Raw genomic sequence first — 27,223 nt, forward strand, 5'->3', positions numbered from 1 at the left:
GATGCTGAGGCTTGGGAAAAGGAGCTGTTAAATGCAGATGAAGGTTCTGGTTATCTTCCTAGTAATGGCCTTTCTCCTCAGGGAGTAAGCGAGGCTTTCTGGTTTGTTTGTGGAACTTTTGTTTGCAGGAAAGCATATACATAGGGCCAGATCTTATTTGTTTCTGTCCCAGAAAATGTTTCCAACACCCCTTTTTTCCTAAGGATGAAAAACAAGACATATTATTATAGAACGTCCCAGTTTTTCTAATGAAAACCAAACTTCTTTCTCTGTGAAGAATTTCTGCAAAAGGAAGAAAGAGAAAGGAAGGGAAAGAAAGAAAGAAAAAAAGGAAGGAGGGAGGGAAGGAAGGAAGGAAGGAAGGAAGGGAAAAGAGAAGAAAAAGGTAGACTGGATATAGGGTCTTACATCATAGCTCTTTGCTATCAAGAGAACAAGGGGGGCTGGGGATATGGCCTAGTGGTAAGAGCGCTTGCCTCGTATACTTGAAGCCCCCTTCGACTTGTCTATTATACTTTGCACAAAGAGCCGATATTTCATTATCTTTCCTTTTGAACTTTTAAATCTAGGTTTATTTTTTCCTTTCTATTCCATCCTGAATTTTTTATTGATAGGGCACTGGAAAGCATTGGTTTTCTTGTGTTTTGTTTTTTTCTATTAGGAGTCACCATTCCTCCCCAGGCAGTTTGTGTGGCTTGTCACCAGACCAGCAGCCAAAGCCTGTCCTATTTATTTCTGTTCTTGGCAGATTAATATGATGAGGAATAAGGATAGAATCCTTGGGTTGCCTTTCATAGCACACAGACACACACACCCGTACCCTATTCCCCCCAACCACCCCCCCGCCCCGAGAATCTGGACTCTTGCTAACCCTGCTCTTCCATCTCATGCACATTCCTGAGCTTACACATAGGCCTTAAAAGCCACAAGAAGTCAGGCACTGGTGGCTCATGCCTGTAATCCTATTTACGCTGGAGGCTGACATCTAAGGATTGCAATTCAAAGCCAACCTGGGAGGGAAAAAGAATTGTTTGGCAGACTTCTATCTCTAAAGCTGAGCAAGTAGGCACAAAGCCCTAAGTTCAAGCCTCAGTGCTGGTGTGTGTGTATACAACTGTCCCTCTTAAGGACTGCATGAAGCATCTAAAGAATTCAACTTTCTAAAAGCAGGATCAGTCTTACAACCATCCCTAAGTTTTCACAAGTTTCTCTAGAAACAAAGAGATTCCTTTCTTCAGGCCTTATAAAGTTTGCCACAGTTAAATAACACTGTTTTCGTAGTAAGAAATATCTGCTAGGGAAAGAAATTATGCAATGCAGAGTTCTTTGCCTAATAATAATAACAGCCCTTCAGCTTCTAAAATCTCCAGGCACCTAGGGAAGCTTTCAGGAGAACCAGTTAACACTATACCAGCCTCTTGGCATCATTTAGCATTGAGACAGTGTCACACGGGGGATATAATTGAGGGGAGAACTGTAGCAACCAGTCAATTCTGAAGCTGTGACCTGAAGTATTTCTCACTTTCATTTCTGTGTCATAAACTAGAACCAGCTCCAAAAAATAATCCTCCAAGGAGTAAGAACATCATTGTAAACATAAACTGATCACTATCTAAATGGCCCATATCTGAGAAGTTATATAACTCAGCTTTTTAAAAATAACAATGCTATTACTAAGGCTTTGTGTGGGGGGGGGATTTTTATTTTTGTTTTTATAGCTATAGCTTTAGTTCTAGGTGTGAAAACTTCAAAAGAAAAGCTTGAATTAATGGCAAGTAGTAGTAAAAGATATAACCCTAGAAACAGTGACTGGGATATTTCTTAAGAGAAGGACCCAAGGGTTGGGGATGTGCCTCAAATGGTAGAACACCTGGCTAGCAAGCTAGAGACACTGAATACTGCCAAAAAATAGTTTCTTGAAAAGAAAGGACTCTCTGGTCATTCCCTAATATAGCCTTCCTCAACCTCCCACATTTAGGCAACACTAGGCCTCTGCTAGGATTGTGTCTAGTTCATAGCCTGGCAGTCATGGTATTACCTGTTCAGCGAAATACATTCTCTTCTGGATACTTTTTGGCAACTTCCTGACCAGATTCAGTCCATGAAGTTCAAGTGAAACTGTTCCTCTCCCTCATCTTCAATGGCAAAACAATCAGAACTAATCTGTGTGAACCCTGGGGATTTTGCTGACTCATTTTGAAATAAACTGACATGTTGAGGAAAACCCATACAAAAGAAGCCCTCTTGAAACTGAAGCCAATACGTCACAGGAGATGGAGCTAAGAGGGACTGAGGTTTATTTAGTAAGACATTTTTATTGACATTTAGTCCCAGCCATTTACGTTTGGGCTTTTTAGTTATATCACTCACAAATCCCCCTTTTTGCTTAAGCTGGTGTGAACTAGGTCCCTGGTTAATATAAATAATATATCACACTGCATGATAAATAGTGCTGGCTCAGCTCTCCGCCTTACCCCTGTCTAAGCGTTTTTTCATGAAGCCTGGCAGAGACTGAGTCTTGACTGCCTATGTGCACCAAGGGGTGGAGCAGTGTCAACAAAGTAAATAATAATCATGTGTACTGGGTGATTTTGTTGTTGGTGGTGGTGGTTGTGGGGTTTGAACTTAGGTCCTGGATGCTATTCCTGAGTTTTTTCGCCCACGACCATCTCTCTACTACTTTGAGCTACAGCTCCATTTCCAGTTTCCTGGTGGTTAACTGGATCTCATGGCTGGCTTTGAACCATGATCCTCAGATCTAAACCTCCTGAGTAGCTAGGATTACAGGCATGAGCCACCAGCACCTGGCTTCCCTGGGTAATAGAAGATACAGAGGCTACTTTGAGCCTTCCCACAGCTTTTCTCACTTCAGTCCATTGACAGTCCTATTCAACATTCCTGATTTTATAAAAAAGGGATTTATGGCATCAATGCCAAATATGTTGTTTCAGCTCTGGGTGTGGCTAATCAGTACAACTCAGATCAGAGAGGGGATCAGGAAAGGCAGTTGCACTAGCCTACAATCCTAAGGTGCCTGATGTTCCCTGGCCATGATGTCTGCTCCATGCTCAATGTGCACTATGCTTGAAGCTTCTCTCCAGTAGGTAAAAGGTTATTGCTCAGGCCCTTCATGAAAGAGGAAGCCCTACTATTTCTGGAGATATCCGCAACCATGCAGGAAGCCTGAGAACAAAGCCAGTAAACAAAAGGCAGGTAAAGAAAGCTACATAAATGGCAAAACTGCTCTAAACCCCAGTGACTTGAAGCCCTTCTACCTGTTTGTCTTCCTTATTGCACAAGCTAAGACATTTCCTTTATTGCTCGTGCCAACTGGAACTAGCACTGGTTGGGTGTTTTTGTTTTCATATTTGTTTTTGTGTAGCGTGTCTTCTGTCAAGTATAGTAAACTCATGCAATTCTTCATGACATGCAAGAGAAGGGCTAAATACTCACTGGTAATAGTCCAGGACTGGCTCAGTTAGTGCTTCATAAGCCTTCAGTCTCTTCACCACTGTCTCTGGTTTATCATCCTCCCGTTGAATCAGAGGCTCCCCCGTCAGATCATCAATGCCCTACACAGAAGTCATAAGACTGGTACAAATATATCTCTGAAGGATACTTTTATAAGCAGTTCAGTTATTTTTTTAAACAGATTTCTTGTCTGTGCAAGCAATAGCCACAAATAAACAGAATCCAACCCTAATATAGATCATCCACTACAGAGCCAGGAGACCCTAGGCTCATTTCCATAAGTACTATAGTTTGGATTTGGAATGACTGTTCCCCATCCCACCCCACCCCACCCCAAAGCCTATGGGTTGTTCGAAGTTTGAGTTGCAGACCATGGAACAATTGGAAGGTGGTAGAAAGTCTTAGGTGATTAGGAATGTGCCCTTGAAGAAGACTCTGGGATTATGACTACACAGTGTCTCTTTCTCAGTGGGACTGGGGTTTGAACTCAGTAGCCTCTAGACTGGTGCTTTATCAATTGAGCCACAACTTTCAGACCTTTTTTGCTTTGGTTATTTGTTTAGGCAGAGTATCATAATTTTTGCTCTGGTCAGCCTAGACCAAATCCTTCTATTTTCACTTCCTGCACAGCTGAAATGACAGGCATATGTCATTTCATGACAGGAATGGTAATTCCTGGCTTGTTGGTTTGGAGGATGTCTCAGTTTTTTTGCCTGGACTGGCTTCAGATGCCATCCTCCCTATCTCTGCCACTCAAATAGGATTTCAGGTGTAAGCCATCATACCTGGCCTCCTGACTCTTTATTTTTTGGTCCCCCAACTTAAGTGATTTTGCTCTGCCACCCACCCCCACCATGCTAGGCTGCCTCACCACAGGCCTCAAAGCAACAGACTCATTGGTCTAACCACCCAAACTGTGAGTCAAAATAAACCTCTAATCTTAAAAGTTGATTGTATGTTACAGTAACAGAAAGACTAAGAGAGTATCAGTCACTTCTCCTTAGTAAAAAGGTTTTCTAACCAGCCTCTAAAATATATATGTAAATATATATTCCATGTAAATATATATATTTACACATATATTTATATATAGCCTCTTTACATATAACATACAGAAATGTTATATATAAACAATATAAGTATATATTTAAATTTATATTATCATTTACATATAACATCTATAAAATATAGATATTTATATATAATTTGTATATATAAATATATGTGATTTTTATATATAGTTTCTAAATGTACGTAGATATATAATTTATATATACAAAAACTCAGCTACAGACCAAAAATTTTAACTGTCAGCTAGTGTCCAGTTCTCAATGCCTCTGCTCCTAACTCATTCCCTAGCACAAAATAATGGAATAGGAAATCAACACATACTTTTTGTATTAGTTTTCTCTGCCCTGATTAGTATCTGAAAAACAGCTTTTCTTTTTTTTTCTTTTGGTTGGTCATGGGCTTGAGCTCAGACCTGTGCACTGTCCCTGAGCTCTTTTGCTCAAGGCTAGCACTCTACCACTTTGAGACACAGTACTACTTCTGGTTTTCTGGTAGTTAATTGGAGATGAGTCTCCTGCTGTAGCTGGCTTTGAACCAAGATCCTCAAGGGGCTGGGGATATAGCCTAGTGGCAAGAGTGCCTGCCTCGGATACACGAGGCCCTAGGTTCGATTCCCCAGCACCACATATACAGAAAACGGCCAGAAGCGGCGCTGTGGCTCAAGTGGCAGAGTGCTAGCCTTGAGCGGGAAGAAGCCAGGGACAGTGCTCAGGCCCTGAGTCCAAGGCCCAGGACTGGCCAAAAAAAAAAAGATCCTCAGATATCAGACTTCTCAGTAGCTAAGGTTACAGTTGTGAGTGAGCCCCCTGTGTCCAGCTTGATAAAAACATCTTAAAGGGAGGAATTATTTATTTTGGCTCAAGGTTTCAGTCCATGATTGCTTGGGCAGAACATCATGGCCGCAGGGGCATGTGGCAAAGGAATTTCTTTACTCCCCTAGGAGACAAAGCAGAGAGCAAGGGATGGACCAAGGACCAGATATAACCCTCAAAGCGCCCCCCCCCCCCCGACACCTCCAGTGACCACTTCCTCTGGTTAGGCTCCACTTACTAGTTTCCAGCACCTCCCAAGGGAGGACCCTCATCTCCCCAAACAATGCCACCACCTCCCAAAATAGAGACACCAGCTGGAGATCAAGCACTCAACACAAAGAGCCTGTGAACGCCAGGGCATATTCAAATATAATACTTGTTTAAAAAACATTTTTCTCATCTTTCAGTAGTTGTACAAAGTGGTGACCAGTCTACAAATCAGTTACATAATGCATTTGAATGCATGGCCGCAGAGGCACCAAGTGAATTAGACTTGCCACTGTGCCAAGTAACCTAAAAATAAAACTCTCTGAAGCTTTTCTCAAGGGAAAAAAACAGAAAAAGAAAACAAGGATGTTCACAAAACTTCATTCTGTGAGGGCGAGAAGACTGGAGAACAGTCTGCTCTGCGCTGGTTCCACGGCAACTACTCACCACAGTTTTGGGAGGGTTGAATTCTATGTTGTAGACTCGGCCACTGGCTGGATGAATCCAGCGGGCAGTGAGGCGCTGCTTAATGACCTCAAAAGGCACATTCAGGTTAATCACTGTGTCTATTTGATAAGCTTTATCCAAGGCTTCTGCCTGTGGAAGGGTCCTTGGAAAACCTTTATAAAGGAAAAATAATAAACAGGAAGAAATGGAGGTTGAGGGGAGGAGGGACAATGAAAGAAGGAAAAGTAGAAGGAAAGAGAGAAAGGAGAACAAATTAATGTAAGGAAATCTGATCTTAAATGATAACACCACATGAGCTGGTCACAACTGCAATATATTGATGATGACTTTTAATTTTTCTTGTGTCCTTGTGACTGGACCATGGAGTGCCCAGATATTTAGTCAACTATTCTGGCTCTGCATGTGAGAGTGGTTTTGTGTAAAAGTAATATACATAAATGGATGGACGAATGTGTCTTGCCCTAATGCAGATGGGCCTCCTCCAAACAGTGTGAAAACTTGACTAAAATGAAGAGCTGAACCTCCAAGTCAGAGAGAATTTCTCCTGCCTGCCTGCCATCTAATTGGGACATTCATCTTTTCCTGCTTTTGAGAAAGACTGGATTCAGGCCAGGCATGGTGATGTGGGCTGATAATTCCACTCCCATAGGAGACCAAGACAGGAAGATCATGAATATAAGGCCAGCCTGAGTTTCATAGGGAGATCCTATCATAAAACACACACAAAAAACAGAACTCATCAACTGCTCTCATAATCTCCAAAGGCTATTTTGGGGGGCGGGGCGCGGGGAAATGGCAGAAAACTATTGAAGCAGAAGAAAAATCCCAACATAAATCATACAACTTGAGGGTGCCTAATCAAAAAAATAAAAACTATGAAATTCAGTGATGTTCAGAAAGTTTTAGATTTTGGAGCATTTTGGATTTGAGATTTTCAGATGAAGGGTGATGAACTGGTAGAGTATACACAAAAATTCCAGAGTGCAAACATCTCTACAAGCTGAAATACTGGGCCACAAGAATTCCAGATACAGGACACTCAACAGTGTGGATCAACAGTACAGAGAAAGTTAAATATAGCTGATTGGTGAATCTAGAAATAGACCCAAGTATAGTAGAGAATTTAAGATGATATTTTGATAGAAGCACTAGCTTTGAGCAGAAAAGCTCAGGGACAGTGCCCAGAGCTTGCGTTCAAGCCCCATAACCAACAAAAAAATAAAATTGGAATGAGTAGGAACAATACATTTTTCCAAAGAGACAATAGTTATAACTGTATACAAAATAATTATATATACAATTCATTAGAGCTAAATATATATGATGTGCATATATTATATATATGTGTATATGCACAGACATATGCAAATACACATATTATATACACATAAATATATATGTATTTGTATGGATTTACATGTGTGTATACATGTATATATGTGTGTATATATATATTTAACACTGATATATAGAAAAATTTTCCTGTGATTTAGGCTTTATAATAAAAAGGACAAGTAAGAAATCTAGAGTTGAGCAAACAGACTCCAAAGAAAGTTTATACTTGCAAAGAGCTCAATCTATAAAAATCTTTAGACCCAAATTTGAATAACAAATCAACCATTTATTTTAAAATGTTAGAATGAAGCAAGTGGCCCTGATAAACAATTCTACTATATTTAATAAGAATAAGTGTAATATAACAGGTAAAGCTACAAAGTGCTTTCCAGGTGTCTGAAACTGTCAAATGTTTATATAAGAATCATTTCCACCTTGGTGTCTGTGGACCATGCCTGTAATGCTAACAACTCAGGAAGCTGAGATCTGAGGATCAAGGTTTGAAGCCAGCCCATGCAGAAGTTTGTGAGACTCTTATCTCCAATTAGCCACCAAAAAAGTAGAGATGTAGCTCAAATCGTAGAGCATCAGCCTTGTGTGAAAAAAAGTACAGGAGAGTGTGAGGTCCTGAGTTCAAGCCCTAGAACTCTCACTCCTCCCTCCCCCCTACCCCCATCATTTCTTGACAAATAACTGAGAAAGACAATTACTATTTTCTACCAATGAGCAAACAAGGGAACAGCAAGAATCAGAAGCTTGCTTTAGCTCACATAGCTATTGGGCTATGAATACAAATTGTCTGTCTAACCCACAGCTTGTGTTTGTAACCATCAAGTTTGCCCTGAAAAAAAAAAACCCTCAATAAAAATACTGCTTTTTTTTTTTTTTTAGTATAGATCTACTTAAAATATTCATACTCAGAAACTTAGAATAAACCTTGGGGGGGGGGGTGGGGAATAAGTCAGGAGTACCATCTACCAAGAAAAGTAGAAGGATATTTTTCTTTACAGCATCATTCCAAACAATGAAAATCTAGATGCTACCCAAATGTTCTTCAGAAAGAATTAAAATATGACATACATAAACAAAATGCACACTTCTGCATCTCTTATTTCCATGAGACAAATCTGTTAAAATCTAATTTACTTGAAAGGCACAATGCAAAGTGGTGTGTGTGTGTGTGTGTGTGTGTGTGTGTGTGTGTGTGTTGTTATGAATATCAAGTGTCTTTCAAAATTCATGGGTTGAAAGTTTGGTCTCCATCAGTAGATGACTGAATAATGAAGGCTCTGATCTCATCCATTAACTCATTGATAGATTCACAATTGGATCAAATTATTAGAAGGTGGAACCGGCTGGAGGAAGTAGGCCTCTGAGAGGCTGAGGGCACAATTTGGAAACATATCTAAGTCCTTTGGCCTTCCTATCTCTTCTCTCTGCTTCCTGGCTGTCATAATATCAAGAGCTCTGCTGTACCACACTCAGCCATGGTCTGCTTCACCACAGGCCCAGAAACGATGGTACCAGCTGCATGGAGGAAGCTCTGAAATACTGAAACAAAATAAACCTTTCCTCTTTTAAGTTAGTTTCTTGAAGGTATTTGCCATGGCACTAAGAATCAACTGATGCAATATATAAAGAAAAATATGGTGGAGAGGGAGAATCTGTCCTCATGTTTTCTACCTAATAAATAGAACAGAAGTATGAGTATATATTTGGGTTTTCTTTAAATCATTTTTCTAACTATAAATAAGCTCGTTCAAAGTGTATACTAAACAATTAAAAGTAGTTGCTTGTGAAATGCATGGTAACTGAGGACTCTCAATCTGTCTCTGTCTGACACATATATGTGTCCTTTTTATTTTTTCTTTTGTGTGTGTGTGTGTGTGTGTATGTGTGTGTATGCATGTGTGTGCGCGCACACTGCTCCCAAGGATACCCAGAGCCTGGGTATTGTTCATTAGCTGTTTTTTAGCCATATTTCTCCTTCCAGATTTTTGGTGCTTAATTGGAGATAAGAATCTTACAGACTTAACTATTCCTGCTAGCTTCTAATAGTGATCCTGAGATCTCAGCCTCCTGAGTAGCTAGGATTAGAGGCACAAGCCACTGGTACCTGGCAAAAACAGGGATTCCACTCACACTGAGGTTCAGGTTCTAACACAGCCTTGGGCACCCAGCAGGCATTCCATCAGCATTGTGTGATGAGTAGATGAAGGCTGGGTGTGGACAGCAGCCAGTGTTTAGCATAGTCTCTACTCACCAAAGCCTGACTATAAATGTTTTTAAGAACTTCTGAGTCCTCAAGATTTTGTGCAAATATTGACAGCAACAGTGGTAAACAGATCTTTCCTGTTGACTCTTCTGTAGGTAATCCTGACCTGTTTCTTCTTCCTGATACTAGTTCCAAGCAGCAAACTAGACCAAGGCTCTGTCCAACCTTTCCCCTTCATTCATCCTCTTCTTCATCTTCCTGATACAAATGGGGTATATTTGGAACCTTTGTGCAAATAGAAAATAGTACCCCTTCTTGAATAAAGCAAGTTATCTGGGCAGGCAAGGGTGAGGGCAGTATTGAGTGCTTTGCATGAATGTGCAGAAATGGGAGTTTGAGGGCTGGGAATATGGCCTAGTGGTAAAGTGCTCGCCTCGTATACATGAAGCCCTGGGTTCGATTCCTCAGCACCACATACATTGAAAAAAGCCAGAAGTGGCGCTGTGGCTCAAGAGGTAGAGTGCTAGCCTTGAGCAAAAAGAAGCCAGGGACAGTGCTCAGGCCCTGAGTCCATGCCCCAGGACTGGCAACAAAAACAAAACAAATAAACTAATTTAGGATGAAAAAAAAAAAAGAAATGGGAGTTTGAGAGAAGAGAAGACAACAGAAACAGCAAGAGGAGACTAGCATATCTGCTTCCAAAACAGAATATTATATAACTTGAATTTTGTAGGAAAGGCTAGTCCCATTTAAAAAAAAAATCTCCTTTGTTTTCTCTTTATTTCAACAAAGTAACACTTAAGAAGCAACACAAAAGTTTGTTCTTAAGGGTCCAGCATGACTGGCAGGTGGGGAAGAAGGGCTCCTGCAGCTCTTATTAAGTTACTCTTGGGGCTTCCTTTTTTTTTTTTTTTGGTGGTGATCCTTCCTCATCACAAAATAGTCTAAGCTGAATGCCAGTCTAAGCTCTTGCCTGTAATTCTAGCTATTTAGGAGGCTGAAACTAGAAGATCACAGTTTGAAGCCAACTTAGGCAGGAAGATGTATGAGACTTTTATCTCCTACTGACCAGCAAAAAGCCAGAAGTGAAATCATAGTTCAAGTGGTAGAGCACTAACCTTGAGCAAAAAAGCTCAGATACAGTGCTTAGGCCTCAAGTTCACATACCAGGACTGGTAACACACACACACACAGTCTCAAAAGTGGGAGGGGAGGAGGAGGAGAAGGTCACATCTGAAAGAACCTAGAAATCATTCCTGCTTTTCTTTTGGATAAAGAACTAGGTTCAAAAGAAGGTGATTGGCCCAAGACCTGAGGATGGTAAGGAAACAGAACTCAGGTCTCTGCTTGCATTGTTGACAACTGTCTACATTCTTCCACTGGGCAACTGAAAAGCTCTGGACGCCACACTTACCATCCAATAGCCAGTTATACTGGGTGAGATTTTTCAGCTCATGAAGGGCCAGGCGAGTCATGACATCATCAGGGATGAGCTTGCCTTGGTCAATGAACGTTTTGGCTAACACACCAATTTCTACAGCAGAGGAACAAAAAGTAAGTACATTGGTTTGAGCCAATTCCAGGCCCCTGGGAACAAGTTATCTCAAGAGGGCCTCACATGACATGCTGAAAAGAAAACCTTTTATCACCCATCTTTCTACCAAAGCAAAACAAGAGTTTACAATATAATTTCAGCCCATTTCTAATACTCTGGTACATAAATGATAAACATGTAAATATGTACATAGAAAAAAAAAGAATGCAAAACTATAGGCCAATATGTTGACAGAAGTCATTTCTGTGGCATAGAAGTATTTGGGTGGTTTAACATATTTGGGCTTTCTGCATTAAAAAAATTTCCAGAATAAATTTAAATTTAAAATGAAAATGAAAAATTACACAGAATAAATTAAATTATTTCCCTTGGAATAAGAGGAGAGAATATAGGCTGGGAATGTGGCTTAGCAGTAAAGTGCTTGCCTTGCATGCATGAAGCCCTGGGTTTGATTCCTCAGTACCACATAAACAGAAAAAGCCAGAAGTGGCACTGTGGCTCAAGTGGTAGAGTGCTAGCCTTGAGCAAAAAGAAAAAAAAAAGTAGAGAATAGTGACTATTCTAAGGTGGCTCAATTTAAGTGCCTGCCATTATTTGTTAGTACCAAGATGTGTCTAAGCCTCTAAGGTATGTAACCACACTAGCAATAAATATATCACACTTATTAGTAAAACACACTAAAATAGGATTTATGAACCATGTACAATAATATTCTCAGACATTTAAATTACAGAGTTGCTCTTGGCTTTTCATTACTTTTTACAGTTTTGACACCCTTCCTTGTTTTCTTTTATTCTTCTGAATGTATTTCTGCTACACACTCAGAAATCAAGATTAAAGAGTACAGTATTGATGACAGTTTTCTTAATTCCTTTTGCCATACTCACCTCCACACAAATTTCAAATCGTCAAATGCATGAAACTTGAACTTAGCTAAGAATAAACTGCTTGGAAAGTGACAACCACTTGACAAGTATAGTAGCAGAATTATCACCAGCATTTTAGACACAGAAGGCCTAGGCTTTGAGAGACCCCCGGGACTCGCTCTCCATCTCTAGGCTGGTGACTGGCTCTGAGGGAATGGAGCGTCTGCATCCTCAACAATGTTTAAGAAAAGATATGAAACTTATGCTTCTCCAGGGCTGGATAAAGTCTAAAAGAAACTGGATATTGGTCCCAATCCTCACTTCTCATGTGTTAGGTAGGCCAAGTACTCTTTAGAAACTCCCAGCCAGTGACAACCAATGAGCCTCAGTGATGAAACATTCATAAGAATGCTAAATTGAATCAGTATAGGAAGAACCAATTGAGGTGGCTCTTCTTATTAAACACCAAAAAGCCAGAAGTGGAGGTGTGGCTCAAGTGGTAGAGTACTACTAGCCTTGAGTAAAAAAAATTCAGGGACATTGCCCAGGCCCTGAGTTCAAGCCCCAGGACTGTTGCTAAAAAGAAAAGTGGGGGGAGGTAGTGGTGTGGCATAAGTGATAGAGTGCCTGCCTAGTAAGTATGAAGCAGTCTCAGAACCGCAGTGATAATAATTGGTAAAGGCCTCTTCATACCTCTGCCCTCCCCATTTGTACCCTACCTTCCAGCCCCAGCCGACAGCAAGTAACTGCATCAATCAGTCCATAACAGCTCGGAGGTATCTAGCTTTGTCACTCTGCTAGAAGTTCCCAGCCTTTGTGCAGCCCCTGGCTCCTACTTTGGCCTCACAAATTCTCAGTCATTGCAACAGATTCATTGGATGTGGTTTGTCCCTTTCGCCAATAAAACTGTATTGAGAGTTGGTAGAACCTTAAGGCCTTTGGTTGGGATGGCTTGACCTACATAAAGAGATTAATGCCGTTATTGAGGGACTGGGCTCATTCTCTTGAGAGTAAGCTCTGAGAACTGGATTAGTTTTCTTAAGGGTGGATTGTTCCAAACCAAGGCTGTCTCTTAGGGGTTTTCTCTTTTCCATGTGTCTACTCAACCTTCCACTAGATTATCTTCAGCTAATCTGCAAGGCAACAGGCCATAGCTGGAGGAATAAACCTCTTCTATAAACTACCCAGTCTCAGGGATTCAGTTACTGCAGCAGTAACAAAGACATTACCTTTCAACATCTTCCTCTTCTTTCAAGATCTTCCTTGCCATTCTCCTACCAAGATACTTTTTCTGTGTTTTGTGGGGAGCATTGGATATTGAACTTTGGGTTTAATGTTTTTGAGGCAGGCACTCTACCATTTAAGCCATTTTTCCAGCCCTATTAGTTGTTGTTGTTTTTTAAGATACACTCTTACTTTTTGGTTGATCCATCTGGACCACAATCCTATGCACATTTTCTGCCATATTTGGGATGAAAGGTGCTCCCTGCCATATCTAGCTTAAAAAAAAAAAAACCTGTTGTGATAGGACCTCTAAACCTTTTTCCTGCACTGACCTCAAGTTGAAAGACTGAGGATAAAGGGCTGGAGTTCATAAAAAGCTGAGCCTGGCATAAAATACACTTTAGTTTGTTGGTCATAGGGCTTGAACTCTTAGCTTGAGCACTGTCCCTGAGCTCTTTCACTCAAGGGTAGCACTTTATCACTTTGAGCCATACCTGCACTTCCGTTTTTTGGTGGTTCATTGGAGATAAGAGTGTCATGGACTTCCCTTCTCCAACTGGTTTTGAACTGAGATCCTCAGATCTCAGCCTCCTGAGTTGCTAGGGTTACAAGCATGAGCCACCAGCACCTGACACAAATGCACTTTAAAGGACCCTTATAGAGAAGCATCCATCATCCTCCTACACAATCAGAACTTTTTCCTCCAGACTTCCATAATGCCACAGGCTCTGCTAAAACACTACCGTGTCTGCATGCTGTTATGGATGAAACTGTGCCAACCCCAAATCTAAATATCAGAACCTTACCCTCTAAATGTGTCTAATATTTACAGTTAGGACCGTAACGGAGTAACTAAGATTGAATGAAGTCATATGTGTAGGACCTTAATCTGATCAGATTCATGTTCATATATCAAGGACACAGGAAAAGACATGAGACAACAAAGTGAGAAGGTAGAAGTCTATAGCCAGAAAGAAGAGCCATGCCTGGTACTAACTCTTTTTTTTTTTTTTTTTTTTTTGCCAGTACTGGGGCTTGGACTCAGGGCCTGAGCACTGTCCCTGGCTTCTTTTTGCTCAAGGCTAGCACTCTGCCACTTGAGCCACAGCGCCCCTTCTGGCCATTTTCTGTATATGTGGTGCTGGGGAATTGAACCCAGGGCCTCATGTATACGAGGCAAGCTCTCTTGCCACTAGGCCATATCCCCAACCCTGGTACTAACTCTTATAGTGCATCATCTTGCACTGTAAGAGAAGGAATTCTGGCTGGGTGGCCATGGGTCACACCTATAATCCTAATAAATCCGAGGCTGAGATCTGAGGATTGTGGTCCAAAGCTAGTTCAGAAAGACAAATCTGGGAGAGACTCATCTCAAATTAACCAGTGAAAAGCCAGAAGTAGATAGAGGTGTGGTTCAAGGAGTAGAGTGCCAGCCTTGAGAATAAAAGCTAGTTCCAGGCCTTGACTTGAGACCCTAGCACCAGCACAGAGAGAGAGAGAGAGAGAGAGAGAGAGAGAGAGAGAGAGAGAGAGAGAGAGAGAGGAAAGGAAGGGAAAGGAAGGAAGGTCAGAGAGGGAGAGAGGGAGAGAGGGAGGAGAGAGGAAGGGAGGGAGGGGAGGGAGGAAGGAAAGAAGGAAGGAAGGAAATTCGGCTACTTTGGCTATCTGTGGTGTTATGCTGACTAACATACATTTCCTCTGCCCTCCTTCCCCAGGCCCTGTGACTTTCACTGAAATCAGTGAGATCTGCTCTGTATATGTACAGTTCCTAGCATATGTCAGGTGCTTCATGGCCCCATGAATGGTGGGTAGGTACAAGGAGGTGTGGACAGAGAGGAGGATCTGGAGTCCATGGATTCTAGCCATGTTTTCTTTTTCTAATTATGATTTCTGCATTGTTGTTGTTGTTAATATATTATCTTTAAATAGTTGTGCAATGTGGCTTGATCAATGTCTCCCCTTCCATCGTTCTCCCCTATCTCTCCCAAACCCACCCATCTCCTCATTTTTCCTAGTTCCATTTTCACATATGTATGTTAAATATTATGACTGCATTTGCCCACCTCTTTGCACTCATCTCCTCCATTTCCCTTGAACTCACCCTCCCTACCCCTGAACCATAAGTACTAGCTTCCTGCTATTCATATTGCCAGACATAGAGTTAGTTGTTCAGGGAGTTACACCACTGGAATCCTCCCCTGAATAGTTCAGTTAATGCTTTTGTATACATGTGCATTTACCATGAAATTTAAAAGGACTAACCTACTTTGTTAAAAAGTAACAACTTAGTAAAAATAAAACACTTCCTTTGAGACTATATTTGATAACTGGTTTATTCTTTTAAAATTGTTCTTTAAGCTACCTATACCTACAAAATAACAGAAAAAGAGAAAAACAATGCAAATGTCCATCAAGGAATGAATGGATAAATAAAATGTACTGTATCCATACAACGCAATATAATTGAACAATAAAAAGGAATGAAATACTAACAAACAGTAGAATACAGTGAATTTTGATAAATACTAGGCTGAGCTGATCTAATGCCATCCTGGGATAGGATTGCTTGTTCCTGAGAGCTTAGGGTCAGCCTGGACAACATGTTGACATGCTGTCTCTTAAACAAAACAACACAACTATGCCTATTGGAAGAAACAGACAGAAAAGACCATATTTTGTATATAATTCCACTTGTCATTTTCTGGATGTTGGGTTATTTTGTTTGTTTTTGTACTGGTAGGGGGGCTTAAACTTAGGGCCCTGAGCTTAGGTTTTTCCTTCAAGACTGATGCTTTACCATTGGAGCTGCACCTCTACCTCTGGCTTTTTGCTGGTAAATTGGAGATGAGAGTCTCACAGACTTTCCTGCTCAGGCTGGCTTGAAATTGTGATCCTCAGATCTCAGACTCCTAAGTAGCTAGGATTACAGGCATGAGCCACCAGCTCCCAATATACAATTTTATTTGTATGAAATGCCAAGAATAAGCAAACCAAAAGATATATACGCATAATTACTGTTGCCAGAGGCTCAGGTGGGGCAGGAATGGGAGTAACAAATAGGTAAGAAGTTTCTTTGTGAGCAATGAAAACACTCTAAAATTCATTGTGATGTTTGCACAACTCTATGACTATACATTCCATTGCACTGTAAGTTACACAGCATATGAATCATATCTACAAAGCTACTGGGGGAAAATGACATAAAACACTCCTTTTGGAAAGCAATATTGTTAAATGTTCAGAACATTGTGTCCACTGTGCTATCATTTGTGCAAAACAAACACAGAAGAAATAGATTAATATGTGGGCGCTGTCCCTGAGCTTCTTTTGCTCAAGGCTAGCACTCCATCACTTGTGCCATAACTCCACTTTTGGCTTTTTGGTAGTTAATTCAAGATAAGAGTCTCACAGACTTTCCTGCCAGAGCTGGCTTTGAACCATGATCCTCAGATCTCACTCTTCCAAGTAACTAGGATTTCAAGTGGTGCCCAGCCATAAACCTTCTGTTTTAATAAACAACATTTACGGCTATTTTGTATGTATATGCATGCCAATACTGGGACTTGAACTCTGGAGTACAGCTTGAACTCAGGGCCTCTTGCTCTCTTTCAGTTTTTTCACTTAAATCTCGGTACCACTTGAACCACAGTTCCACTTTGGCTTTTTCCTAGTTAATGAGAAATAAAAGTATCTCAAACTTTTCTGTGTGGGCTTCTCTCAAATCCTGATTCTTAGATCTCAGCTTCTTGAGCAGCTAGGATTACAGACATGTGCCACCAGTGCCCAGCTTAGTGAGAACTTATATTTTAAATCACATTTCCAGATGAGGAAAGCGTCTAAATCCAAACAGGTAACACTGAAAGTCTTACTCCTAGAAGGAATGCCCGCAGCATGTATATTTTAAACTAAAAGAGCAGCAGGTGATTTTTAAGCTTTAGCTATAAATAAATATAGCACCTTCATGAAACTCCTCTCTAAGCATTGACTTGGGATTAAAGATGTTTCTGCATGTTCATGTACATGATACTTTATAATAATGTATTTGATAGCAAACAATGGTAATGACATATATGTCCAATAAAAGGATTTATTAAACTCAGTGTATAACCTTAATAAAATCAAGCATTCATTTTGTGTATGTGTCTGTGTGTGTTACTGGGGATTGAACTAAGGGCTTCTGTCTTGGCTCTCTACCACTTGAGCTATACCTATGATTTTTTTGTTGTTGTTTTAGTTATTTTCTTGATAGGGTTTCAACTTTTTGTCCAGGCCTCAGACTGAGAAGAACTTTCTACCCATTATTCCTGCATAGCTCAGATTACAGGTATCCAGCTTGTTGGTTGAAATAAAGCATCCAGGACTTTTTGGCTGGGCTGACTCCAAACCTTAATCCTCCAACCTCTGTTCCCAAGTAACTTGGAATTATAGGCAGAAATTAAATCATTCTTTATCCTCTCTCTCATTAATGTTTAGTGATTATACTAAGAGATTTTATTGTGCTATTCCATATATACATATAATGTTCTTTGATTCCTTTATTAGAAATTAAATCCTGCTTAATTAAATCTTGCTTAATAATGTGTAAATATGCCCACAATAAATGAGAATAAAAAGTACCCAAAATAGGTTGAGCACTGGTGGCTCACACTTGCAATCCACAGATGTGATCTCAGAAAGTTGAGATCTGGAGGACTAGTTTGCCGCCAGACTGGGAAGAAAAGTTTGCTAGATTCTAATCTCCAAAATAACCAGCAAAAAACAGGAGTGGAAGTGTGGGTCAAGCAGTAGGGTGGCCAGCCTAATAATGTGAAGTTCTGCATTCAAATCCTACTGCAGCAAAAGTATCGAAAGTATAATAATTTTATAAATACACAAGAATGAAACTGAAAAGAGAGAGTGAGAAAGAAAAAAACTAAAGAAAGAAGGAAAGAAGAAAGAACACTCCAGAGTTAGCCACAATTGTCTCTGTGTGGTGAGACAGCACTATGGACAATGCTAATTTTTCTTTGTATATTTTCATGACATTTTCCCTCTTTGGTAATAAGTATGATTTACTTTTTTTTTTTTTTTTTTTTTTTTTTGGCCAGTCCTGGGCCTTGGACTCAGGGCCTGAGCACTGTCCCTGGCTTCTTCCCGCTCAAGGCTAGCACTCTGCCACTTGAGCCACAGCGCCGCTTCTGGCCGTTTTCTGTATATGTGGTGCTGGGGAATCGAACCTAGGGCCTCGTGTATCCGAGGCAGGCACTCTTGCCACTAGGCTATATCCCCAGCCCATGATTTACTTTTAATATGAGAAAACATAAAACAGATTTTTTTGAACATTGTTTTTGGCTCTGATCCTGTGGAACTATCCAATCTATCCACAAATATTTATTGAGAATATATTCTTAGCCCTGAGATGCAGGAGTGCCAGATAAGAGTTCTGAAAGAACAATCTGTAACAAAAGATTATTCATAACAACTGGCAATCTCTGGACACCTACCAAGCTCCATTTTCTGTTCTGTTTTTTTTTTTAAATGTCCATCTTCTTTGAAGAGCTCTAGCAGATGGATAAGCCAGTTACATTGGGAACTATCCCTAGGGGTCTGGCTGGAAGCTTTTGGGTAAACTCTAGAACTTTCCCTAGCTGGAGTGGAATGCCTCACCCCATTCATGTGTTTGAACTATGACCCTAAAAACTTCTCTCATGACATTGTAGTTCTCCTGATCTAAGTCTTTTAAAAAGAAATACTTCCATTTCCTTGTCAAAAAAAAAAAAAAAAAAAAAAAAAACGGAAAAAGAAAAAAAAGGTAGTTTTCCATAAAGTCTGCTGAATGGCCAGATGACAGTGGCTCACATTTGTAATCTTAGCAACTAAGGAGGCTAAAATCTGAGCATCACAGTTTGAAGCCAGCATAGGCAGGAAAGTTCATGAGACTCTTATTTACAATTAACCACCATCACACACACACACAACACACACACACATACAACCACACACAGGAATGTTCATGAGACTCTTATTTCCAATAAACCACCATCACACACACACACACACACACACACACACACACACACACACACACACACACACCCTGCAGTCTGGGCAGGTGCTTCTCTTTTTGTATCTGGAGTTCCAAGGAAGGGAAAAGCAAGAATGTCAGAGAGTGTTAAGGATAAGAAAGAAACATTGTTTCTTCACATTCAAAAGTTTGTTTAGCTTTTAAATGTACTATTCAAAAAGGCTAACAGAGGGCTGGGAATATGGCCTAGTGGCAACAGTGCTTGCCTGGTATACATGAAGCCCTGGGTTCGATTCCCACCACATATATAGAAAATGGCCAGAAGTGGCGCTGTGGCTCAAGTGGCAGAGTGCTAGCCTTGAGCAAAAAGAAGCCAGGGACAGTGCTCAGGCCCTGAGTCCAAGGCCCAGGACTGGTTAAAAAAAAAAAAAAACTATCAGTTTCAACAAATTAGCAAATATTTCTTGCTGAAGATGATCCCCACTTCCCCACTAAGGTTATAGTTCACTGCTCAATCATTTTCCAGATAACCCCTGAAGGAGCCAAGGCTGGAAATGTGACTTGCTAACCACATATTGGCTTGTAGTTTGGATAACCTAACCCCCAGAGGCGATCCACATTGCTCCCGCCTGTTCCCGCCTGCTCCCTCTTACCTAACTATGTTGCATCAAGAACATTTAGCAAGAGAGTCAACAATTTAACCTTTGGATAAACTTAATTAACTATAAGATACTTTATTATGTTTCTTAAAGATCAATGTTAAAAGGGAATCAAGTAAGATGTTGCAAGACATACAGGGTTGAGAAGCAAAGAACTTTAAGAGATAAACTAAAAGCACTAGCCAGGGGCCAGGGCCACATACCTAGCTACTCCCGAGTCTGAAATCTGAAGATCAAGGTTGGATGACAGCCCAAGTTGGAGAATCCATGAAACTGAACTAGAAAAACAGCAGTGGAGGTGTGGCTCAAGTGGTAGAGCACTAGTCTTAGCCAAAAATAGCTCAGGGACAGTGCTCAGGCACTGAGTTCCACCCCCAGGACTGGCATAAATATATACATACATACATACATACATACATACATGCACTGGGTTGATTTTTTTTTCTTTATTCAACTACCAGGATTATTTACACAAACAAAAACTCACTGGGGAATAACCTAGATGTTCATTAAGAAGGGACTGGTTAAGTAAATCATAATCGATTCAGCAAACAAGTCTTATAGAAGCAGAATGCAATGGATTTGCCTATGGCTATGAGGAAAGATGGGGCAGATAGTGAAAACACTGGTGCTGAGTAGAATATAATATGGTTATATGTTACATAAAGGATATGCACAGAAGTGCCTGTACATAAATAGGCATTTCCAGAAGGAAACATACTTTTCCTCTCTGAAGAATGGGTACAAGGCAGGAAATGGCAGAAAGCTTTGCATTTTTATTGTATGTACTTTTATTCCATCTATCTTATCAAGCCTTTTACCTCTTCTAAAAAAACAAAAAAACTAGTGAAGGCACTATTTCTAAGTAAAGATTCAAAATGAGTTTCAAAATGAATTTCAACCTGAGTTCAGTTCTAGAAGTAAAGGTCAACCCTTTGGTAGTGAGGAATCTATGGAGGTGGTAGTTGTTAGTGTGTGTGTGTGTGTGTGTGTGTGTGTGTGTGATACCAAAGCTTGAGCTTAGTGTTTTATGGTTTCCCTTAGCTTTTGTTCAGCTGTTTGTTTTGCTCATAGCTGGCACTTTACCACTTGGGCCACATCTCCAGTCCATCATTTTGCTATCATTGACCATGTGAATCCCTTGGACTTTTCTGTTTGGGTTTGCCTCAAATCTCCAACCCTCAAGTCTCAGCTTTTCAAGTAGCTCGGATTATAGTCACAAGTCACCCACAACCAGCCTGGGGAGTTTTTCTAAATTGCTTTTGTGTCCAGATGTAATGACTCACTCCTGTCATCTCAGCACTTGGGAAGGTGAGGCAGGAGGATAATGATCTCCACTCCTGCCTATCTCCAAAACAAATCAAAACAAACAAACAAACAAACCCTACTGACTTCTTACCATGGTCGAGACATTGTACAGATTTACAAGAATGAATGTGACACGAGAAACAAAACCATCTTTTATATAACCATGCACAAGGATCGCTGTCGTCAGTATCTTAAGAACTATCCCGGAGTATCAAAATCTAAACCAGTTACTTGCCGGCAAGAAGGGTAAACAATAATCGGCCTTGAGATTAATGAAGACAAGGTTGGAACTACAAGAACCGACAGGGGGATGGGAGGAAAAGTAAAGAAAAGAGAAACGCTAGCAGATTCAGACCGGTCCCCTACCAGCAAGGACACATGGAGAATAAGCCGAGCTCTGCTCGATGGACCCCGACCACCCCCACCACCCCACCCTGGAACAGCTGCGGCGAGGGGGGGAGGGGGCTGCAGGCGCCTCCCCAACAAAGCCAAGTGCTTTTCCTTTCTTTTCAGCTCTGAACTTGGAGCTAGTGCCCCGCTCCTCCCTGGCTGACCCCAGGCTGTCCACCGAAGCTGGAAGTTTGGGGGTGCGCTGTGCCCGACTACCTCTCCCTTACCCCGAACCTCCGCGCGCAAAGCCCCCCCGCGCTCCGCTGGCCTGGCTCCCACCTGTGCCCTGCAGCATGTTTTGTCGCAGCAGGTCCCCGCTGGAGAGGTGCTTGAGCTCGAAGTGCTGGGTGATGCGAGAGGACACGGTGCCCTTACCCGAGCCGGGGGCCCCCATGATCACTGCGCGCAAGAGCCGCGCGGACGCCCCCATGGTGGTGGACGAGAAGCCCGGGTGACGCGCACCGTGGCGGGGTTCGGCCTGGCCTGCGCTCTGCGGCTCCGCAGCCCCGGGCCCGCCGGCTGGCAGCCCTGCAAACAGGCGGTGGCCAGGGCGCCAGGCTCTCCCGGAAGTGAGCGCCGGTCACCCGGGCCGCCCCGCCCACCCGCCCGCTCGCCTGCTGCTGCGCCCGCCTCCTGGCCACCCCGCGCACCCCTTCCCCGGAGCCAGGCCTAGCCCTGGCTGCCACCACCCCAACCACCGGAGGGGGACCACCGTGGCCACCTGTGTTCGCCCTGGTGCCACCCAGCCCCGTGCTCTGCTCTGCACCTCGGAAGGGGGGGGGGGGGGTGTCCTTTGCTCCCCTTCACCTCCTTCTCGACCCCTGGATGTCTCTCCACTCCTCTTGTTTCTACCCCGGAGCCCCTCTGTGTTTCCAGATCCTATGCCTTTTCCTGCCCAGTCTGAACCAGATGGATCTTTCTCGGCTCTACTCACTTTAGGTGCACCTCACTTTCTACCTCTAGATGCCCCTTGGTGCCTTTTGGTCACCCAGCTCCACTGGTTTCCCCCACTACCTCCTTTCTCAACTCTACTCTTTTGTCCATGACAGGCTTTGTCCTGTCCAATCCAAACGCCCCATCCCCCTCAGAGTCCCTTTGGTAATCCTTGCCCCTCTCTACCTGGTACCCACTTGTGTCAGTTCCTCTGGCTTACCAGGCACCCCCATTTCCCTCCTGTTCCCTGTCACTGTCCTTCCTTTGCTCCCCTCGATCTTGTGCTGTCAAGATCAGACTCCTCCTCTCTGGGTATAATTACAGGGATGACAATGAGCCTAAAGCCCCTGCCTCCACTTCATTCCTTATCTCAGTATTCATCAAGTGAGGTGCTTGAAGTCCCTGGCCTGGAAAGTGATCAGCATCCCCGTTTCAAAACCAAAAGGATTGTTGCATTTTACTTTTGGAGAGTTCCAAAGGACTGGTTCCTCAGGGGATCTCACTGGCCTTCAGCAATGCACTGGGCTCAGAACTATGTACTGGGTGCCTGTATGTGCCACGGTCCCCAAAAATGTCAGAGAACTCTGTGGTGAGCTGCACCTGCGGTTCCCAGGAGTTTCAACTGTAGTGGCAGAAGCAGATTCTAATGGATGAGTTAAAAACAATATGAAATCATTTTATGAACAAAATCAATGAGAATGTGTGAAAGCGGAGGGCCGGTGGCATGTGGCATGGTGTGGTGGGGGTGGGGTGGAGGTCAGTAGCTTTGAAGAATGGGCATTTGCTCTGAGTTCTGAGCTGGAATGCAAAGGGAGAGTGGCTCAGGTAGCAGGAAGGGTCTACAACTGCAAAGTTTGATCATGTTAGAAGAGAAACCTGAGAGGAATGCTCCAGTAGTGTTTCATCCATAAAAACGGATATGGAAGGTTGTCGTGGAAAGGCTTAGAGGCAAGTCTGTAATACAGGACCAGCCACGGGGACAGTAAAGGGTGTCCCTGTGGGCTTAGCCTCACTTCTCTTATTGAGACCCTATGCTAGGCCAAAAGGCGGCTCTGTGAAAATCCAGTGTCACCTTAGGCCGCCAAGTGAGTGCTTCAGAACTGTTTTTAATTTTTTATTCATTTGTTTATTTATTTCTGTGCAGTCTTGGTGCTTGAACTTGGAACCTGGGCCCATCTCTGACCTTTTTTTTTTTTTTTTTTTGCCAAGGGTACCATTTGAGCCACAGCTTTACTTCCAACTTTTTGGTGGTTAATGGGAGATAAGAGTCTCATCGACTTTCCTTCCCAGGCTGGCTTTGAACAGCTAGCCTCAGAACTCAGTCTCTTGATTAGCTAGGATTGTGGATGTGAGCCATCTGTGCCAGGCTAAAACGGCTTTTAACTCTGAAGACAGAGATTATTTCAGAGAGGTATAGTAAGAGACAGTTCGGCTCAGAGAACCAAACTGATCTGGGTGGAAGGGAGAGGATTTTAAAAGGCAGAGAGCTCTGTACTTGGAAAATTAATAGCTCATACATATTCAATGCTAAGTAAGAAAGAATGAAATCAAATTAAACGTTCAGTTCATGCAGTTAGGAAAAAAGACATTGAAATAATCCATGGAAAGAAAAGCAGGAGAGCAAGTAAACAAGACACAGAACCAAGATAAGACTAAAAATAAAAAGTCAGGACAAGTTCCAATGAAGCAATACTAGAAAACACGGTGGGGAAAATTGCTTCTAATCTCCAATGCTGGAAGCATTTGAGCTTTCAGCCCCAAAAGACACTTGAAAACCAAAAATGTTTTGGAAATCTGGCTTGGAAATAATGTGAGCAAACAACAACAAAAACCCTGAGGAATCCATCATTTCATGGGGTAGAAGAAGCTAAGTGAGTGTGCACATGTTCATCCACCCACAGAACACCAACCAATGTTGGCTTTGCCAAAGGTGGTTGATTACAAATGAGTCAATGATTGCCAAACTGGAAAAATCTCCTGGCAACCATGCCTAGCCTAGTCATTTCATCACACAAAGGCATTTGTGTGGGTCTTTGCCTCATTGTTTAATTTGCTCCAGTGGTAACGACAGAGTTCAAAATTAACACAGATCTTAATTTAATGTGTGAATGTGTGTGTGAAGTATGTGTGTGTGTGTGAATGTGCTAGTATCGGGCCTTCAACTCAAGCCCTCACACAATCCTGCTCAGCTTCTTTTTGCTCACAGCTAGTGCTCTACCATGTGAGCCACACATCAGTCCAACTTTTTGGTTAATTGGCAACAACGAGTGTCATGGACTTTTCTTCCAGGGCTGGCCCCTAACCTCAATCCTTTGATCTCAGCCTTCTGATTAGCTACACTTACAAGTGTGAGCCACCAGCATCATTCTAATTTTTTAATATAGCAAGGGCCTCAAACTATACCTGACTAAATGTTTTTATACAGATTTCACTTGAATCAAATAAAACTCAGATGAATGCTGTACATAGTAGGCCTTCAATAAATGTATGTTGATTGAATGCTAAGAATTACCTGTTTTGTCATCCTGATGATATTTAAGACCTTTAGAATTTTTTTGGAGGGTGTGGTGATTACAGGCACTTGTTATAGGCTGAATTAACATCTTCCCAAAAGATATGTGGAGGTATTGGGACACCCAGACTCTTCCTGAGGAAGGGGACCTGACTAAAGCCATTAGGAGAAAGACAGAGAACGAATTCTTGATTCTGCTCCAGAAATGAACTTAAAAGATGAGTTCATTTGTTCAGGGCTATCTTTGAGATTCAGATCTACACTGGTTTTCTTCTTACTAACCTCTGTCCACTCAGTTACTTGCTTTAACTTTTACCCCTACAATCTTTCCCCAGGTTCTTGCTCCTATACTCTTATCTGATGATTCTTATACCTATTCAGTGTCTTTTAAAGGGGAAGAAAGGCAAGCTAAATGATATATAATTACCTACCCTGATTCTATAGGCACATATTTAATGCTCTTATTGATGCTGTGTTATGTGTTTTCTTTAAGGCCTTAAGAGGGCTGTTGTTTTCTTGTGGGTTTCCTTGTGACTTTAGGGTATAACATGGACTGCAGAGCAAAGCAGTTCTCTGTGATGTTTTCCAAGAAGGTCAGAGCTCTACCTTCATGAATGAATGTTACTTAGAAGGTTTTTTTGTTTAAAAAAAAATAACACATTAGGTATTTGTTTTTCTATTTCCCCTTCCTTGTCCTCTCTATTCCAAGTCTCAAGAACCTTTTAAGTAGAGGAAGTTGTGCTCCCTAGCTCTAGAAAACAGCAAACCTGCAGAATGGACCTGACACAGAATGTCGCCATGATTGACTACTTTCATCTTCCAGGACAGTGGCCTGTGCTGTGCCTGAGGCCACAAGAGCCATAAGAGGAACAGCTGAAGAACACAGTGCTGGAATGCTGGGAGCAAAGTCATGACAAGGCCCTGGGCAGGGAGCCAGGAAACTTCCACTCCAAGGGCCAGAGCTCAGTGAACCTGCTGGAGGGGCACTGATCATCTCTGAAAGGCCTCCAGGTCACTCTCCTATTGCTTTGATGAATAGCACCCAACTTCCTTCTATTCATAGTAGGCCTCTTGGCTATCATCCTTGTTGTTTACTCCTAGGTATGCTTCTTCAACTCTTTATATGGCTCGCCTGGGGATTTTCCTACTCATCCTGCTCTGCCTCTTCTTGAAATAATAAATTCTATGTGCAAGGCTTCAGATTTACAGGTGGCTGATACCTGTCAATCTTGGCTACTCAGGAGGCAGAGGTCTGAGGATCATAGTTCAAAGCCAGCTTAGGCAGGAAAGTTTGGGAAATACTTCTCTTCAATTAACAACCAAAAAGCTAGAAAATGGAGCTCAAGTGGTAGAGTTTGGGTTTTGAGAAAGAAAAAAAAAAAAAAAGCTATGGAACAGTGCCTAGTCCCAGAGTTCAAGCCCCAGTATCAACACACACACACCCCCATCTCCCTATGCCCCCCCAATTCCAGGTGTAAATTACTTTATCTTGCATTTTCATAGATGCAATTAAATGAAGCTTCTAAGGAGATATGGGTGGGAACTCAGACTTGTAACCCTAGTTATTCAGGAGGCTGAGAGGGGAAGGATCTCCGTTGGAGGCCACCCTGTCCAGAAAAGATCCAGAGACTCTATCTCAAAAAATAACCAGCAAAAACTATGGCTGGAGGAGTAGCTCAACTGGTAGAGTGGCCTAACAAACACAAGGCTTAGAGTTCAAACCACAGTTTAAAAAGAAAATAAAAACAACTACAAAGGGCTGGGTATGATGGTGTGTAGCTGTAATCCCAGCTACTAGGCAAGTTAGAAAGCAGGGGACTGTGGTTTGAAGGCAGGCAAATGGTGCTGGGGTTTGCATGACTTTCAAACATTAGCAAGATCTCTTTTCAATTAGTAAATTAGGCATGGTTCCAGCTACAGGGGAGGCTGTAGGTAAAACAATGGACTAGGGATCAGAGGTCAGACATGGACAAAATACAAGACCCTGTCTAAAAAAGATAAAGTGAAAAAAGGGTTAGGGGTGTGGCTCAAGTGGTAGAGTGATTACTAACAAGCTTGAGGCCCCATGGTAAGCCCCAGTTCCACCAAAGAAGGAAAAACTAAAAAAGAAACCATAGTACCCAGAGCTTTATTTTGCTTCAATTAAATATCCTAATTCACTGCTCTTAAATTTTTGGCCTTCTATAAAGTCCT

At 42.0% G+C, this 27,223-nt stretch overlaps 2 protein-coding genes and 1 long non-coding RNA gene across 3 annotated transcripts in view; 1 reads left to right on the forward strand and 2 right to left on the reverse strand.

Annotated features, from left to right (window-relative positions):
- The window catches only part of Cdc37l1 (cell division cycle 37 like 1, HSP90 cochaperone), a 41,680-nt gene extending 27,416 nt beyond the window's left edge, over positions 1-14,264 (forward strand). The window contains exon 7 of the mRNA XM_048365684.1: positions 14,231-14,264. The gene's annotated coding sequence lies outside the window, so the exon portion shown is untranslated. The remainder of the gene's footprint in view (positions 1-14,230) is intronic.
- Ak3 (adenylate kinase 3) lies at positions 1-22,156 on the reverse strand. The gene is made up of 5 exons (XM_048366871.1): positions 21,865-22,156; positions 10,994-11,113; positions 6,009-6,181; positions 3,454-3,572; positions 1-198 (listed from the first exon to the last, which is right to left on the reverse strand). The coding sequence occupies exons 1-5, from the start codon at positions 22,013-22,015 to the stop codon at positions 78-80; spliced, it is 684 nt and encodes a 227-aa protein (XP_048222828.1). The 5' UTR covers positions 22,016-22,156; the 3' UTR covers positions 1-77.
- On the reverse strand, positions 11,914-13,555 carry LOC125366840. The gene is made up of 2 exons (XR_007213997.1): positions 12,299-13,555; positions 11,914-12,062 (listed from the first exon to the last, which is right to left on the reverse strand). It is a non-coding gene; the product is annotated as an uncharacterized LOC125366840 (long non-coding RNA).
- Positions 22,157-27,223: the final 5,067 nt, after the last annotated feature.

The sequence above is a fragment of the Perognathus longimembris genome, chromosome 1 (assembly GCF_023159225.1).
Source record: "Perognathus longimembris pacificus isolate PPM17 chromosome 1, ASM2315922v1, whole genome shotgun sequence".
Lineage (NCBI taxonomy): Eukaryota > Metazoa > Chordata > Mammalia > Rodentia > Heteromyidae > Perognathus > Perognathus longimembris.

Coding starts and splice junctions, on each gene's coding strand:
- Ak3 (XM_048366871.1), bottom strand. CDS start 22,015: ATGGGGGCGTCCGCGCGGCTCTTGCGCGCAGTGATCATGGGGGCCCCC. Junction 3,573..6,008: donor TCAACCCTCCCAAAACTGTG/GTGAGTAGTTGC, acceptor ACTTCTGTGTAG/GGCATTGATGATCTGACGGG. Junction 199..3,453: donor CCAGTCCTGGACTATTACCA/GTGAGTATTTAG, acceptor TTTCATCCTTAG/GAAAAAAGGGGTGTTGGAAA.